Consider the following 15,183-nt stretch of genomic DNA (forward strand, 5'->3'; position numbering starts at 1 on the left):
TGTAGGAGATCTGATATTTCTCAAAGTGGTTTGGGTTTTTTTAAGTGGAAATAACAGCTCCTAGATAGGAAAGATGAGTCATTTCTGTACAAGAGCATAGAATAATATATGCTTGTGCTTCTGTTTCAGATGAGTTTCCTGAAACACATCGTGCATCAATTCGGAAGGATCACGAGGGAAGATTTTATGAAGACTTTTACAAGTATGTCTTCCCCCAGTTCTTTGGCCTCTTGTCCCACACAGTATGTGTCACCTGTGTGGTGGGTATCGTATTATTAACTGTAGGACCTTGCAAGGAGTTAAGGTAGCGAAAACCAGCAATGTCTGAAACTGGCAGCAAATTGATGTGTAGTCCCCATTCCATGAGTGCACACCTATATCTGCGGAGTCCATCCTCCGTGTGGTCTGTACTCTGTTGGAATGGCTAATAACCGTAAATGTTCTGTAGTGTTGGGAGTAGTTTTTGCAAACGGCATGGCTGTTTTTCAGGTCTTTACATTCTTGAATGGTTGAGGAACAGCCGGTGCCATTGCTGAAACCAGAAGTGTTTCCAGTTAGGCAGTCCACACTGGAGCTCTTTGGCTGGTCACACAGATGAAGCTGTTGGAGCTGTCATTTGGTTCTAAACTTAGACTTGTTAACAATCTTACTGCTTTGCAGGACAGTGATGCTATTTGACATGTAATGTTGATCACCCATTGAGGAGCCAGAGATTATTCTGGCTGGGAATGTGCCCAACTTGTGTGTGCAGCTACACCTTAGTGCCAGCTACAAGTATGCAGTAGCTCTAACATGCTGCCTAGCAGAAGGAACGCTCACCTTTTTGTGCATTGCTTCCTATAGTTTGGTCATCCCTTCTCACTTCCTCTTCATGGCTTCGTTTCGTGATCCTCATTAAGCTGTACTCCTTCTAGAGTTGTAGTTCAGAATGAGAGACGAGAAGAGTGGACCTCATTGCTTGTGACCATTAAAAAGCTTTTCATCCAGTATCCGGTGTTGGTGCGACTAGAGCAAGCAGGTAGGTATGACAATCCTCCTTTCCCCTGCTTTTACCCTTTTGTCTCTTTTTTTTTAAAGTTGACTAAACTCTCTAGTTTCAGTTGGAATCTGGTATTGCACTACTTGATGCTCTCCTGGCGAGGCTCTTTTGCTAGGGTCTTTCTGTGAGAGATACCAGTACCAATTTTGCTGTTTATTTGTTGGGGTGATAGGATTTACTACAAATGCAGGGTTGGTGGTTTTTTTGTGTTTGTTTTTTTTTTTTAAAGCTAGTCTATACAGAGGTGATACTTTATTTTCTTCTTTTCCTTCTAAACGTTTGTCCAGAGGGCTTTCCTCCGGGTTTCAATTCTACCTCAGCACAAGGGAACTACCTGGAGGCCATAAATCTTTCATTCAATGGTAAGTTATGAACAATGGATAAAAATAAACAGAGGAAGAACCATTAAGGCAGCTGCTAATAAATGGGTGTGGACTTCTGTTGCCTGTTCCTTAACACTGTGAAGTGGGGGGAGTATTAGGTGGTTAAGTTACCATTTTCAGCCTCAGAAGAAATTGTCTTGTGTGTCTCTGGAAAACCAGTATCTCTCAAATAACTGGAGTATTGGGTATTTCAGACTTCAGGAATCACGGCCTTATTAGGCCTTTCTTCTTCTTTCTAGAAGCTTTTTCTTCTAGCTGTGTATCTGTGTGAGAACCTCTTGGAATAGAGGTTGAAATTTTAAATTATGGAAGCATTTCGAAATCAGGTTACATCAAATGTGATTTAGGTGAAGCTGGTCTGTCTTCTTTAGCAGGGAGATGGATTTGATGGGCTGGAAGGGCTCTCCAAAGATTTACTTCTTGTGATTCTGTGTATCTTGTCAACTTAGTGGCTTTCTTGTGACTTCCATGAGGAGGGAGTATAGGATGTTACGTAAAATGATTAGTAATGGACTTTACCTTGTTGGGGTTTCCTGGGTTTGTGTGTTTGTTGAGTTTGTTTCTTCTTTGGATGTTAAAAAGGGAACACTAAGCATATGAGAAGACGACTCCTTTTTATGTATCTGGTTCCCATCTTCCCAAACTCCTCTCTCTGCTGTAGCTGTATTAACACTGGTTGGGCAAGGCTATATACCAGCCCTCTCATGCTTGCATGTGGTTTGTGGAAACTTGTTTAATATGACTGTTAAGAGAGTCACCTCTCTTGCTCTGGAAAAAAAAAATCCAACATATTTTTGCTTTTAAAGTATTCTCTAATTCTTTCTCTTAGTGTTTGACAAACATTACATAAACCGGAACTTTGATCGGACCGGCCAGATGTCTGTGGTTATCACACCGGGTGTGGGTGTATTTGAAGTTGATCGACTCCTTATGATTCTAACCAAACAGCGGATGATAGACAATGGTAAATAACTAGCAATACTGTGCAGTCGTTATGAGGGGAAACAGATATATTTGGAAAAGCTCTAGTCTTTTATTGCAGTGACTAAGTGTCTATGGTAACCTGCATACTCTGGAAGAGGACTTACAGCCGGAAGACTTGAGTCTGCACTTCGTGCTGAAATGGGCAGGTTTTCAGACAACTCATAGGGATTTAATTTATTTTGATTGTGATGGAGAACTTCATCTGTCCATGCAGACCTTTCCCTTAAAGGATAACCTTGCATGACTTGCCTTAGTTTTGAAGAAACTTCCTGTATTCCCACTGGCACTGTTGTTTTGTAACCATGCCACAAGACTGTTAACTACCATCTTCGGTATAATTGCATCTTAAAATTTGATACGAATTCAAAATGGGCCTTCAGCTCAAATTGGTGATCTGTTTTGGCTTGGTAGATGGCTGAACTCTGCTGTTCTTTGTTTACAGGGATAGGCGTGGACTTGGTGTGCATGGGGGAACAACCGTTGCATGCTGTACCACTCTTTAAGGTAATGCCTGCTTCTTTGCCCTTCCTGCTGCTGCTACAAATGTTACTCGTTTTGTGACTAGCTAGACACTTGTAGCTGTGCTTCTGAATTACAGCTCCATAACCGCTGTGGCCCTGGTGACTCCAGACTGGGTGATGACTACAATATTCCACACTGGATAAACCATAGGTAGGTGAACTCTAACAGTCTCTGCTACACTTCTGCTTTGCTTTCCTCTTTAATCTGTTGAAGTCTCTTTCTTCTTTTATTTATTTCTTCTGTTCTCCTTGTGAAACAAAGATGTTTTACGATAATCTTGCACAACTAGGAACGTTCTTGCAGAACTCTGGGCATTAATGCAGTGTATCAGAGATGACAGGCAATTTGCAGAGGAAAATCTCTTGATCTTAAGCTCTCTTTCCAGCTAAGTTAGTTCTGGTCTTTAGCTGTGCTTGGAGAGAATCAGAAAACTAAACAAAAAATACAATCACTTCAGCTGGATTGATTATTAGTGAAAGCAAATACATCCCAAATGAACAGTTGTGGGTAGAGAAAATGGGGATAATGTGGTTAAATGTCTGAACAGTTGCAGGAAACACTGAGGCTCAGTGTTACACTGCTTTTCTCCCAGATATGGTAGGTTTCCTTTCTGTTTTCTGTAATCCTCTCTTCTTTCCCTCCTATAGAGAACAGGGCTCAGAATGAAAACTGCCTCCTCATCCTACAGCAGTACAAGGACTTACTTTTTCTCCCTTTTAATACCTCATTCTATCTGCATGCATTAATTGACTGTCCTGACCATTTACCATTTGCGGGTTGCTTATACCCAGTGTTTTTGAGTGGCTGGAAGGCATCTGATCTTTGCCAGAAAAAGGTGTTTGAAAGCTTATAATAAGGCAGGACTTAAGAGTCAGATGACAAGAAACAGATCTTAATGAATAAATTATTTCAAATGGGAGGAGGTCTGTAGGAGGACACATTTCAAATGGGAATTTTTCAGCAGCTGATGTGAGTCATTACTGTCCTGTAAATTGGGGAGAGGGTTGTGTAAAGTGCATAGTACTGTATAGACAGTGAAGTGGATACCTTTCTGTAGAAAGAGCAAGGGAACTGGGGACTGCAGATGTGACATATTAAGAAGAGGTCTAGACTGAGGCTGTATGAGCATCAAAGGCTGGTCTTTAAGGAAAGAGTAGCTTCTCTCAGCCATCCATCAGTGTTTTCCATACATTGTCTTATGCAGAGAAAGGTTTTCCCTTTTCTCCGTCTAATAGCTAGCTCAAATCCCCGGTCTCTTTGCTGTGTAGCTAACCAACTATGTTCAATCCTAGAAGACAGCTGAGCCACCTTGTTTTTCCTTTCAGTTTCTACACATCCAAAAGCCAGCTCCTGTGTAACAGCTTCACTCCACGGATCAAGCTGGCAGGAAGGAAAGTAGGTATCTTTCTGACCTATCTTTTCTCCATAATAGGTTGTCAGTTACCTTTTCTTATCCAAGCATCAAAGTCTTTCTAGCAAGTATTCCAACAGCTATAAACAAGTTTCTGTGTTATAAGACAATGGAAGCAAAGGTGTAATGATTGTTGTAGAGATTGTGAATAAGGGACCAGTTTGTAGGTCTTTCTAGGCTGAAACTGGGTGAGAAATGTTTTAGCCACCATAAAAAATAAAATATAATTTTGTAATGAAGAACTCCATGGAGAGGAAGAAAGGTGTTGACAAAGATGTGGTTTTTACACAGGTTTGTGACCGAGTATCAGTATTTAATACTTCTGAAGTGGCCTGGCTGCCTCCCTGAGTCGGCAGGATAAACTTCAAGTCTGATGCTTGATCACACTGGGGATTTTTCCTCAGAACATGCTGACTGCCTCCCTTCTCTCTCCTTTCTCTCTCCTTTTTTTCTTTGTTTTTTTGGTCACTTCACACTTCCTTTGTTGGACCCTCCAGCCACTGACTGAGAAAGCAAAAAATAACCGAGATGCCTGTGAGTAAGTCTGTTCTGGAATGATCAATCCCCAACCAACCTCTAAGACAATGACACTTCTACTGATGAGATATAGGAAACCATCAAAACCACGTAGTCATTATTCAGCATGTTAATGTGCATGTGTCAGTTGTCTTCTTGACAGATAACTAATACGGAGGGATGAGTTCCTGTCCTGGGTGCTTGTCACCTGGCTAGAGGAATAGATGGTATCAGGCTGGTGTGCTCGCGGTACTGTTTGTGGGAGTGGGACAAGAGGGCAGTTACTGGCTTGGGATGTTGTCAGTGCTGTGGACACAGAATTACAGTGGGAGAAACCCATATTCTTCTGATGCCACCTGGTTTTGGGAGGGTGTACATTTTGTCGGTGAGGCTGTGCGTTCTTTCAGAGATGCTTTAAAATGTACCATTCCCATGTGAGCAAACTTAAGGCATCTGTTCATACAAGGATTAATTTGTTTATTATTAATTTAATGTCTTGGATGTATGGGGGAAGGATATTAGGGCTTGAGCAATTCCGATTCAGAGGCTTCAGAGGCCCTAACTTTGATAATTGAGCTGCACCAACTGTTCTGCTCATGAGACTGTTGTATGTGATTTCCTTTGCAATAGATACTTTTCTTAGTGGCGAGAGTCAGATAGTTCTAGCTTGCAGATCTTAACATTCTTGAAAGCGGTTCCAGTGCTTTATGATTTTTCTTTCAGCATTAGGGGCTCCAAAAGATGCTGAGAATGCCCTGCCTATTCAGGTAGATTATGATGGCTACGATGCCCAGGTGTTCAGACTGCCAGGCCCATCCAGAGCCCAGCGCTGTACCACTTTCAGGTGAGAAGCTTGTGAGTGTGTGAGTTCTAGAGTAGCCATGTTATGGTGTATTTCTTGATGCATAAAGTGCTTTGAGAAATACAAGGAGAATTAAGCTTCACATGCTTACAACTGAACAAAAAGCTTTACCTGTAGCTAGTATTTATGGCTGGTTGCCTGGTATTTTACTTCTAAGATAGTGTGTGTGATCTAAGTATACTTTTTTCCTTACATCTTTAATTTTGTCTGAAGTAGAACGATGCTAGTTTCCCTTGTGAAATCTGCTAGGAACTTAGTAAGCTGGGTGAGAAAGTACTTGCACAATAGACTTACATGGAGTTGTAGAAATAGCATTGGTTTGATGCACTACTTAAAAACTGGTAGACACAGAATAGAATGGTGGGGAATTTTCCCTGAAGATTATGCCTTTCTGAATGAGAAAAGAAGCAGAGAAGCTGAGTGCAGGTTCTTGGATATTCCGTGGCCTTTTGCCTGAGAAGAAAGGCTACTTATTTTAAGGTGCTAGCCGAATTAATGTAACAACCCGTATATGTTAGTGATTTTTCAGGAATATGGGGTTGGTGGATTTGTTTTCAGTATTTTTTTGCTTTCTTTCCTTCAGTAGTATTGCCTAAATCTGAGAAAGCTGCGCATGTGGCATCCAGCTGTGCATCACTTGTTAATGCGAGCAGCTTGTAGAAATGTGTGCTGGAAGATGTCAGTAGTCTTCAGTGTAGTTAATATTTCCAAGTAGTTTCCCTATATCTATGTGTTCCTAGCACTGTAGGCTCAGGTCTGGTATCTTCTAAATCATGCCTATGTTACCAGCTTGGTGTGGTGCCTGTAGAATTGCGTAAAGAGTCGAACATGCTCTTTTCACAGCCGTTGTGCTGGAATAGTTTTAGTGTTCTGTTCTTGCATTGTGTGATGCACAAAAGTATATAGCATGGTCAAAAAAGTAGTGATGACTTCACTGTAGTCCTTTTCTTGAGTATTGAGTATCTTGAGCGTCGAGTCTCTTACATGACTTGGGTCTGTTCAAGCCCCTTGATAAGCCAGGAATTAATTTCTTTCACATCACTAGACATATTTGTTTATTTTCATCAGGTCTGTGAGAGAGAGAGAAAGCCGTACCAGAAAGAGCTCTAGTTCCTATGACGTCTCGTGCAGTCCCTCTCTACAGAGCCGCACACTGCCCTCAGAGGAGGTGAGGAGCCAGGCTTCTGATGACAGCTCACTGGGCAAGATCTCCAACATCCTGATGATCCCTCGGCCTCATCTGCACCAGTGTGAAGTCAGCAGCTCTTTGGGCTATACCAGCACCAGAGGTCAGCCTAAGGCAGATGGGAAAGCACCTTAGGTGGTGACAGGGGAGAGAGAAGATGGAAGCTTGTGTTGGCCACTGCCAGGCCAGCGCAAGGGGAGATGGTGCTTATGTTAGCATTCACGGTGCACCTTTTCCACAACTCCACTACGGCTGGGTGTGTGTTCTCCCTTCGTTATCCCTGTCCAATTCCATTGCTTTTTTTATTGGGTTGTCCTCAATAGAAGTGTCCTGACACTGATTTGCTCTTTTCCCTTGTCTATTATTTCTTTAATATTTGACTATTCTCCAGTGCCTGTCTGCAAATGTGAACATATACAAGTAACTTCTTATTATCCAGGTCACCTACAATCTGTCAAATGAGAATTGGCCTTTGTAGTGAGCCCTGAGGGACCCTGATTATAACTTTTCTCTGTGGGGATTTGTTGTCATTAAGAGCCACTTTCTGGATCCTTCCTTTGGTTTATTAGCAGTGCTGGCAATCTCTTTTTCCTTCCAGTTTATTTTTGTTCTCAGACAGTATGCAGTATCTTCCACAAACCCAACTCATTTCTAGACGAGTTTTAGTCCTCTTGCAATTGCTTGATCATCTGTAAAATTCTATCCCTGAAGGCTATTGATGTTTTTTTTCATATCATGCTGTATGACACCTGATACCATGTTTACCCTGTTACAGGAATTGGATTTACTGGTGTGGAACTGCTGTCACTCAGGATACTTCACATTACATTAGGTTTCCATGTTTTCCTGTGCTGTCAGTTAATACACACTGGGTTTTTTTGGTATTTCTGTTACTCCTTTAGTTTCGAGGATAGTCTTGTGACCCTGCTCAAGGTATGCAACTGGATGGGGATGTGTGTGGAACAGGACTGGCAGAGAGGGAAGAGTCGGAGTAATTGAGGCTTTTCACATGTTCTAGTTGGCAGCGTGGAGTGGTGAATGAGACCCTTCCTTCTCTTTGGGATTTCCATTTGTGAAACAGAGTAATTGCTCTGTAGTCATCTGGTTTATTTCTCTCTTCGATTTCTAAGGAACTGCACTTCTGCTCTACACTGAAGAGCAGACTAGACGAACTGCTAGCTAACACTGAAAAAACTAAGTGCTTGCTTGCCGAGGTCGTGTCTTCTGCAAGTAATCTCTTCTTTCAGTGGGCAAATCTGAATGGTCCAAAAAAGGCATATATTGCTTGGTTGTAGCTTCTGCTTTGTCTTTGGTAATCCCGAAGTTTCTGGTGTGTCACTCTTGCTCAGGAATTCTCGAAGCTCTTCATTCTTTTTCATAGTTGATTTAGCAAGTGGTTTCTTCATGGCTTCCCTTAGTATAAAGTGACGCAGCATAGAGCAATGCTGTTAACAGTGGATTAAATAATATCCTCGTCTGGATTTTTCTTCACATTGATCTTTCAGACTTGATTTGAAATTGGTTTCAGGCTTCTTTCCCTGCCTACTCCTCAGCTTGCCTTATTCCCCTTACTCTGGGGAATTACCGTGTCCTGAAGCAATTAACTCTGTTTTGCTTGGTTTCTGCATGATCTCACACTGACTTTATGTTTTCTAGATGTCCTTGAGAACATGCTGGAGTCGCAGCAACGTGACTCCAGTGCTCCTGGGAGGTTCCATGTTGGCAGTGCAGAATCCATGCTGCACATTCGGCCTGGGGGATATACACCCCAGCGAGCGCTGATAAACCCCTTCGCCCCATCCCGCATGCCCATGAAACTTACCTCGAACAGGCGGCGCTGGATGCACACTTTTCCTGTGGGTAAGTCCATTTCACAGTGTGTTAGATTGCTCTTACTTTTTCCTTGTCCAGACATTAACCAGAGAACCAGTGTGAACTCTGGCATCTTGAAGTACTCTGTACTGTCATGGAGGCTGAACTAAGTGTATAGGCTAGATGAATCAAGAGATCCTTTTTGAAAATAGTACCATCTGTTGGCAAACTTGCAGCATCAGTTACTGTGGAACAATCTCATAGTAGATGGAGACTGTTGAAGTGAATCATAACTATAACCTGGGCTGACTTTCAGGTGCTGAATTGTTCTCATATTTGTTTAGCGCCTTATAAGTAGGCCCTCCAAAATGTTTAGAAGACTATTCTACTTTGGTGGTTTCACAGAAGATGCCAGAGGTTCAACTCTTTGGAGGTTTTATAAACACACTCTCTTAATTTCCGTTAGTTAGCCTGTGTTGTTGACAAAAGGAGGGTACAAGTGACTGACAACGCAGATGTGGTGATTAATCATCAAACTGTAACTGTGTAGGTCCATCAGGAGAAGCTATCCAGATCCACCATCAAACCCGTCAGAATATGGCGGAAATGCAGGGCAGTGGGCAGCAGGATCTGACACACTCCTCTGCTGAGCTGCTGGAGCTGGCTTACCATGAGGCAACTGGCAGGTGAGGTCGTGTCGCGGTTTGAGGCGGTGCTATTCCCCGTGACGAAACGGCGACGAAACATGAAAGCATCCAGTTCCGCCATGTCGAACCCAGGACAGGTCCTTAGAATGAATCTGAGTAGACTTCACATGAACATCCCTTTCCCTTAAAATTTTATATCCGTTACAGTAAGGTAGTTACGGGTTGTGGTCTTTAACAGCTTGTGTTACTGCCACATCTGCAGTAGATACTTCTGGTTTGAGATCTAAAGCTCTTTTCACAAGGCTGGAGATGGTTTACCTCCCCTCATTGGGGGAAGGTGGTCGTTTATCACAGGGTTTGTATTGCACAATGCAGTCTCGTTCATGGAATTGTTCAAAACAGCCTTCTAAAAACATGCATCTTTAGTTCCTGAATTACTGTCCCAGTAGCTGAGACCTTCATCCCAGAACAGAACCATTTTTAGCACAGAGCATAGCTTTGCCCACAGTAGCTGTTGAGTGATTTTAGGGGTGAACCGTTCATCCCTGTCTTCCCCACGGTGGTAAGGAATACAGCCTCCATAAGCACCAGGGATGGATTGCAAATGCAAGTACCTGTGTTCATGAACTGGTTTTCTTTTGAACAAACAAGCTTTGGTCACTGTTGGGAGCTTATATGGATTGTTGGCTCTGAGAAGTGAGAAAGCTTCTAGTGTTATTGTATGTGGCATGGTTGTGGGGAGGCTGTTTTTACAGTGAGAGAAATGAGATTGTTCATTTTCCCAGGCCATTTCTCAAGCTGCACAGTTGTTTTCCAATCTCCAGATTTGTCGTACTTGGGTTTTATCGATCATTCTTTTATTGACAATGTTTTGTCTGTGTTTTTTCACTCATTATAAATGTTATTTACCAAAACTGTTTTGGTAGCTCAGGCAACTTTAAAATTGCCAGTAACTTTGGTTCTTTCATCGCTAACTTTGGTATTTTTCCTGCTTTGTGTTTCTTTTCTCTTACATGGTTATAGAAAATCAGGTTGCATATTTTTCCTGGATGTCCAGGGCGAGTGAGGACACTGTTGGTATCTTCCGCCTTTTTAACTTTCAGTGGTTTTTTTCCTGCTATCTTCAAGCAGTTCTTCAGGAAATTGCACTGCCTGATTATTCTTTCTTGCTTCCCCCCTCCACCCCCCCCCGCCCCTTTTATAGGGAAATTCTTGCCTTATGTTTTGTATTGTCCTTTAGAATACAAATTATGCAACCTCTTTCCGTGTTGCATAATTTTAATATTACATCATCCTCACCAACTTTGTTTCCTAGTTCTCCTTTAAAAGAAAAAATTGCCTTTTTATTACTTCGTAAGTACATCCTAGGGTGCTAAAGTATCTTGTTATTAATGCCAGTCTCTTGTGTCGTATTCTTGATAATGCCTTTGCTGGATTTCTGTGTTGTCTCTCTGGATGATGTTCTCATCCAAAGCAATTTGCTCAGTCTGGAATATTGGTTTTATAGACCATGAAATCAGATCCGTAAATAACTAGCTAAATTTTATTTTTCTCCTGGTAGGTGTATGAGTAGCTGTCCCTCCACTTTCCTGCAAAGACAGTGCGTTGGTTATTGAAGAACAACCAGTATAGTCAGATGTGGAATATTGTTACAGCCTTCTCTGTGCTGCTTGTGTGCCCGTCACCACCTCTGCAAACATCCTTAAGAACCTGTTTTCATGCTGGCCTCAGCTGAGATGACAGCCTGATCACTTGTCATTTGTTATATCAGCTCTTGCTCAAAGAGAGGAATGGCATGAGTGAGGAAAGCTTGTGTAATACAGGCTATTTGGTTTTTCTGCAGACATGTCAGCTCTCGGCACCCGGGTGACAGCGCCTCTTTCCTGAGCTTCAGCGGAACGGAAGAGTACTCTAACGGTTTGGCTGGCGGCAACGGTGCAGGTAACACAGCAATGGTAGAGCACGGAAATGGGAGAGAAGGCCCTTCCTTATTAGTAGCGACAAAGTATTAGAGCCGGAAGTCATGGAAGGGGGGGGTGGACCAGGCGTTAGAGGAGAAAGAATCAATAACGGCAAAACAATTTTCGACTTTAAGTGATTTGCTAATGCTCTTCCTTGGTCTTTTTGGTGTGTGGTAGTTTTCAGGGTTGGTTTGGTTGTGTTGGTTTTGTTTAATGTGTCTCTGCTTCTCTAGGTATGTCTTACAAACTTTACCATGGAAAGATGCTTGTTGTTCACGTAAAGCAAACTCTCAGGCAGTGCTTAGTTCCGTAATAACAACAAAGCACTCATGTCGAAAAAATAGCTAAATATGCACTGGTGTGAGGTTACCTTAAGGTGTCATCCTTTCGCTTAAGAAACTTGTTTGAATTAATATGTTTTATGTATACAAGCTGATGGAAAGAGTAAGTTTGGTTGTATCTAGGTTTTGAGAGAAGCTGTAAAAAAGCAGCTTTATTCTACCTGCTAAGTTCTGGTATTCAGTGTTTTCCAGCATTTCTTGTCATTATCTACAAATGCTTTTTCTCCAGATTTTAAGCACTTTGAACACGGTGATGCTTGTCCTAAATATTACTCACACAGCCCAAAATATTAATCACATTTTTGAGCGAAGTCTGAAGTTTCAGTTGAAGATTAGCACTGTCTTTCTTACCTTACCCAGACTAACTGAACTAGTGGAGGTTCTCAAATTTCTTTAAGTTCCTTCAGTGGAACAACATGCCATGCTAAGCGTTCTGTTGTGTTGTCTGTTTTGTTGCAACTTACCTTCTGATTTTATGGATGTGCTTTTCAGATGGTCGCATGGCAAAAAAATTGGTCTTTTGGACTATGGCATTCGAGACTCCTTTCTTCAAAACCAATCCAAAGATTTAATTTTTTTCAAATCACCCTTCTGAGTTACATTTGGATGAAAACAATTATGTTTTCCTTTGTGCTCATACCATGAAGAGCCATAAAGAAGTTCAGACTTAATTTTCTTGTGACTCTCTTGTGTTCATGTAGTCACATTAGAATTGATTTTGTTCTGTTGTTTCCTTCTGTGAATTTCGTCTCAATGCATTTCATTGTCTTGCTTTACTTTTTTTGTTCTTTTCTGCCTTCCAGATAGACTTATCTGTTCTTGCAACTGCTAAACTGCGTTTCTGCTGCTGGATACAATTCTCACAGCAGAGCTGCAGAGTGTATCTTGGCATTTTATAGAAGTCTTTTGTGTCTGTAGGTTGGATATAAATCATGCATGTGGTGGAAGTTAATCCGTGTCTGTCTTTATGGAAGTCGCTATGAGCACCTTCCCTGACAACGCCTTCAGCCATCTGTAGCTGCCACACTGTGACTCAGTGATTTGACTTATGTTTCTCCCTTAAGGTTTGAGTCACCTGTGAAATGAAACAGTTCTTTTTTTTTAATTTCCAAAAATAGTATTTCTCAGTGAGTTTGGTTCTTCTCTGCTGTCCACTGCATGTTTTGCTGCGACAGTGAAAAATTACCCCATCTATTTACGTCGACGTTCGGTATGTTGTCTGGGTTGTCCAGCAGATGGTAAATGATACTTCAGAGCACATAAATCTTGTTGCAGTTCCCTGATTAGATGGCAGATGGCAGCAGCGGAGCTGGGGAAAAATTAATACCGGTTTGAGCCAGCCCCTCTATTGTTTTACTGGAACCACCGTGGAAGCAGATGATCCTCCTTTCTGTTAGTAAATGCTGTGTAGAGTAACAGCTCTGAAGTCGGTATCAACTTGCTGGATAAATCTACATAAAGTAGCTTTATAAAAATGGCTGCTTTAAAATGTTTGGAGGCTTCCTGAAATTTGTATTTCGAGAAATGCCTTTTAAGCCAGCATTTTTTCCTGTCTCCTTAGCTGCTTGTTTTCTCTTGCATGCCACAACAGCTGTTTATACAGCTACGTGGTGAACCAGCTCAGGGAACTGATCCAAATGAAGAGTAACTGGTGTTTTTCTTTGCTGTATGGATTATTTCACTGTAACTACACAAATACTGATGCAAATACAGCAGACAGGTGTGATATGGGGACTAGGAAGAACTGGTCAAGGGACACAGTAGCATCATGTTGGTTTAGTGTTCACTGAGCTATAGTTTTAGTATTTGTTTTCCAGACTAATAGACTGCATACAATGAATCCATTTGAGAAATGAATGAGTGAGAAAAATCAGTGTCTTAAATCCTAACCAAAACTGAAATATAAATTTTCATTAGCCTTAAGTCCCTTATTACTCTTTATTTAGGTTAGTATAAACTAAATAAACTGAATTTTGTACTCCTGTGTTTTATGAGGTTCTTCCTCTTAACTTATCCCTTGTTTGTAATATGAGAAAACCAGTAAAAAAGATTCTGGTTTTGGGTACTGAATGTATTTAAAAGTACTTAACTGCTGAGACCTTGAGATTAGCAAGCTAAATGACTACAGCTGATTCTTTTTTTGTTGTTTTTTTTTCATGGCATCTATTTTTCAAGATGTGTTTCACCATTTTGGGGGTGGGTTTTTGCTTGGTTTTTAAGCTACTGAACACTTCTAATGAGATGCTCGTATTTCATCCGAGATATCTTCCCCCCCGCCCCCCCCCCGCTTCATTAGTGGGCTTTATGTATTTTCCTGCTGTGCAGAACCGTGAGTTCTTTCCAAGGAGAGAAATGCCGTATCCTTAAAACACTTGCAGGCTTTTGGTTTATTTTTATTTGAAATGAAAGTGAAGTGCATAATTGCTTAAAATAAATACATATTTCTTTTTTGTAGGGATGAACCTCAAAACTCAGAACAAGGATTCCTTGGAAGATTCTGTCTCTAACTCTCCAGATCCAAGTAAGCAGGAGAAAGGTTTGGAAAACAGTTTGCATGGGTGGGAAGATAAGGGAGGAAAAGAGCATGTACATATATAGAGGCATCAGGAGGTGGTAGGCAAGAAACCAAGGAGCCTGCTTGGCTTTTGGCAGTAGTTTATTTTGCCCTGCAGTAATTTGCAGGATCTCCCTGTACTGCGTGTGTCCCTGTGACTGCAGTTTCTGTATCTCTTACTACGTGAAACTGCTTGTCGTATTATAACTGAAATTCTTACCTTACCGGAAGCTATTATGCAAAAAGCTGTTGAACTCTTTCTTACCTGCATGTCAGTGTGAAGAGTTCGCTTGGCATCAGCTAATTGAAACAAAGTAGTACAGTCAGTTTCTGAATTTGGTACAGTTTACGGAGAAATAATGTCTTCATCTAATACGGAAGCAGGTGTGGGACTGCTTAACAAAAATTTTCTTTATAGCAGTGTGTCCTATATTCCTTTCTTGTGCAATATTCTTGACATTAACGTTTTTGTAGTAAAATAACTTCTCGTTTGTAAGAGCTCTATGGCAAGAAGATAAGAATTAGTAGTTCACCTGTTTGAGGCAGGTTAGAATGTAGTGCAGTAGTGAATAGAAGATTTGATATAATTTAGTTAGCTTTTGCTTTTTAATGTCTAGTTTTAGATCTCTGTAATCTCAAAACTGCGTCATAACTCTAGGAAGGGGAGTGGGAAGAAGTGCTTTCCAAGTTACTATTTTTCTGGTCTTCCCACCCCTTTGGATCTGTCTTCTGTTTTTGTAACTCTAGAAATATTCCCTTTTCTGCTGTTGTGCTATTCCAGAAAGAGGCTGGTCTGTCATTCTTTCCCTTCTCATCCCCAACCACTTCTGCAGTTATCTAGGATGCAAAGCTGGCCTGATTCTCTTGTTCAGACTTGGAATGTTGATCTGTTTATTAATAACTGCACCTGATTTGCTGTAATTTTGGAAGCGCGGTGGCTATATCAGCACGAGCTTTCAAATTAC

At 41.4% G+C, this 15,183-nt stretch overlaps 1 protein-coding gene across 5 annotated transcripts in view; it reads left to right on the top strand.

The window, feature by feature from the left end:
* Nucleotides 1-15,183, top strand: part of DEPDC5 (DEP domain containing 5) — a 44,721-nt gene that overhangs the window by 6,569 nt on the left and 22,969 nt on the right. For 3 of the 5 annotated variants that reach the window (XM_010142492.1, XM_010142493.1, XM_010142494.1), the window contains exons 11-24: nt 130-202; nt 915-1,018; nt 1,327-1,401; nt 2,252-2,386; nt 2,849-2,910; nt 3,005-3,078; nt 4,254-4,323; nt 4,837-4,873; nt 5,579-5,699; nt 6,786-7,006; nt 8,560-8,763; nt 9,266-9,401; nt 11,206-11,303; nt 14,120-14,185. In XM_010142492.1, the coding sequence (XP_010140794.1) occupies nt 130-202; nt 915-1,018; nt 1,327-1,401; nt 2,252-2,386; nt 2,849-2,910; nt 3,005-3,078; nt 4,254-4,323; nt 4,837-4,873; nt 5,579-5,699; nt 6,786-7,006; nt 8,560-8,763; nt 9,266-9,401; nt 11,206-11,303; nt 14,120-14,185 (1,476 nt within the window). Of the gene's footprint in view, nt 1-129; nt 203-914; nt 1,019-1,326; nt 1,402-2,251; nt 2,387-2,848; nt 2,911-3,004; nt 3,079-4,253; nt 4,324-4,836; nt 4,874-5,578; nt 5,700-6,785; nt 7,007-8,559; nt 8,764-9,265; nt 9,402-11,205; nt 11,304-14,092; nt 14,186-15,183 lie in introns of all 5 variants that reach the window. The other 2 variants (XM_010142495.1, XM_010142496.1) reach the window with 2 other exon arrangements.

The sequence above is a fragment of the Buceros rhinoceros genome, unplaced genomic scaffold (genome assembly GCF_000710305.1).
Source record: "Buceros rhinoceros silvestris isolate BGI_N320 unplaced genomic scaffold, ASM71030v1 scaffold26318, whole genome shotgun sequence".
Taxonomy (NCBI): Eukaryota; Metazoa; Chordata; class Aves; order Bucerotiformes; family Bucerotidae; genus Buceros; species Buceros rhinoceros.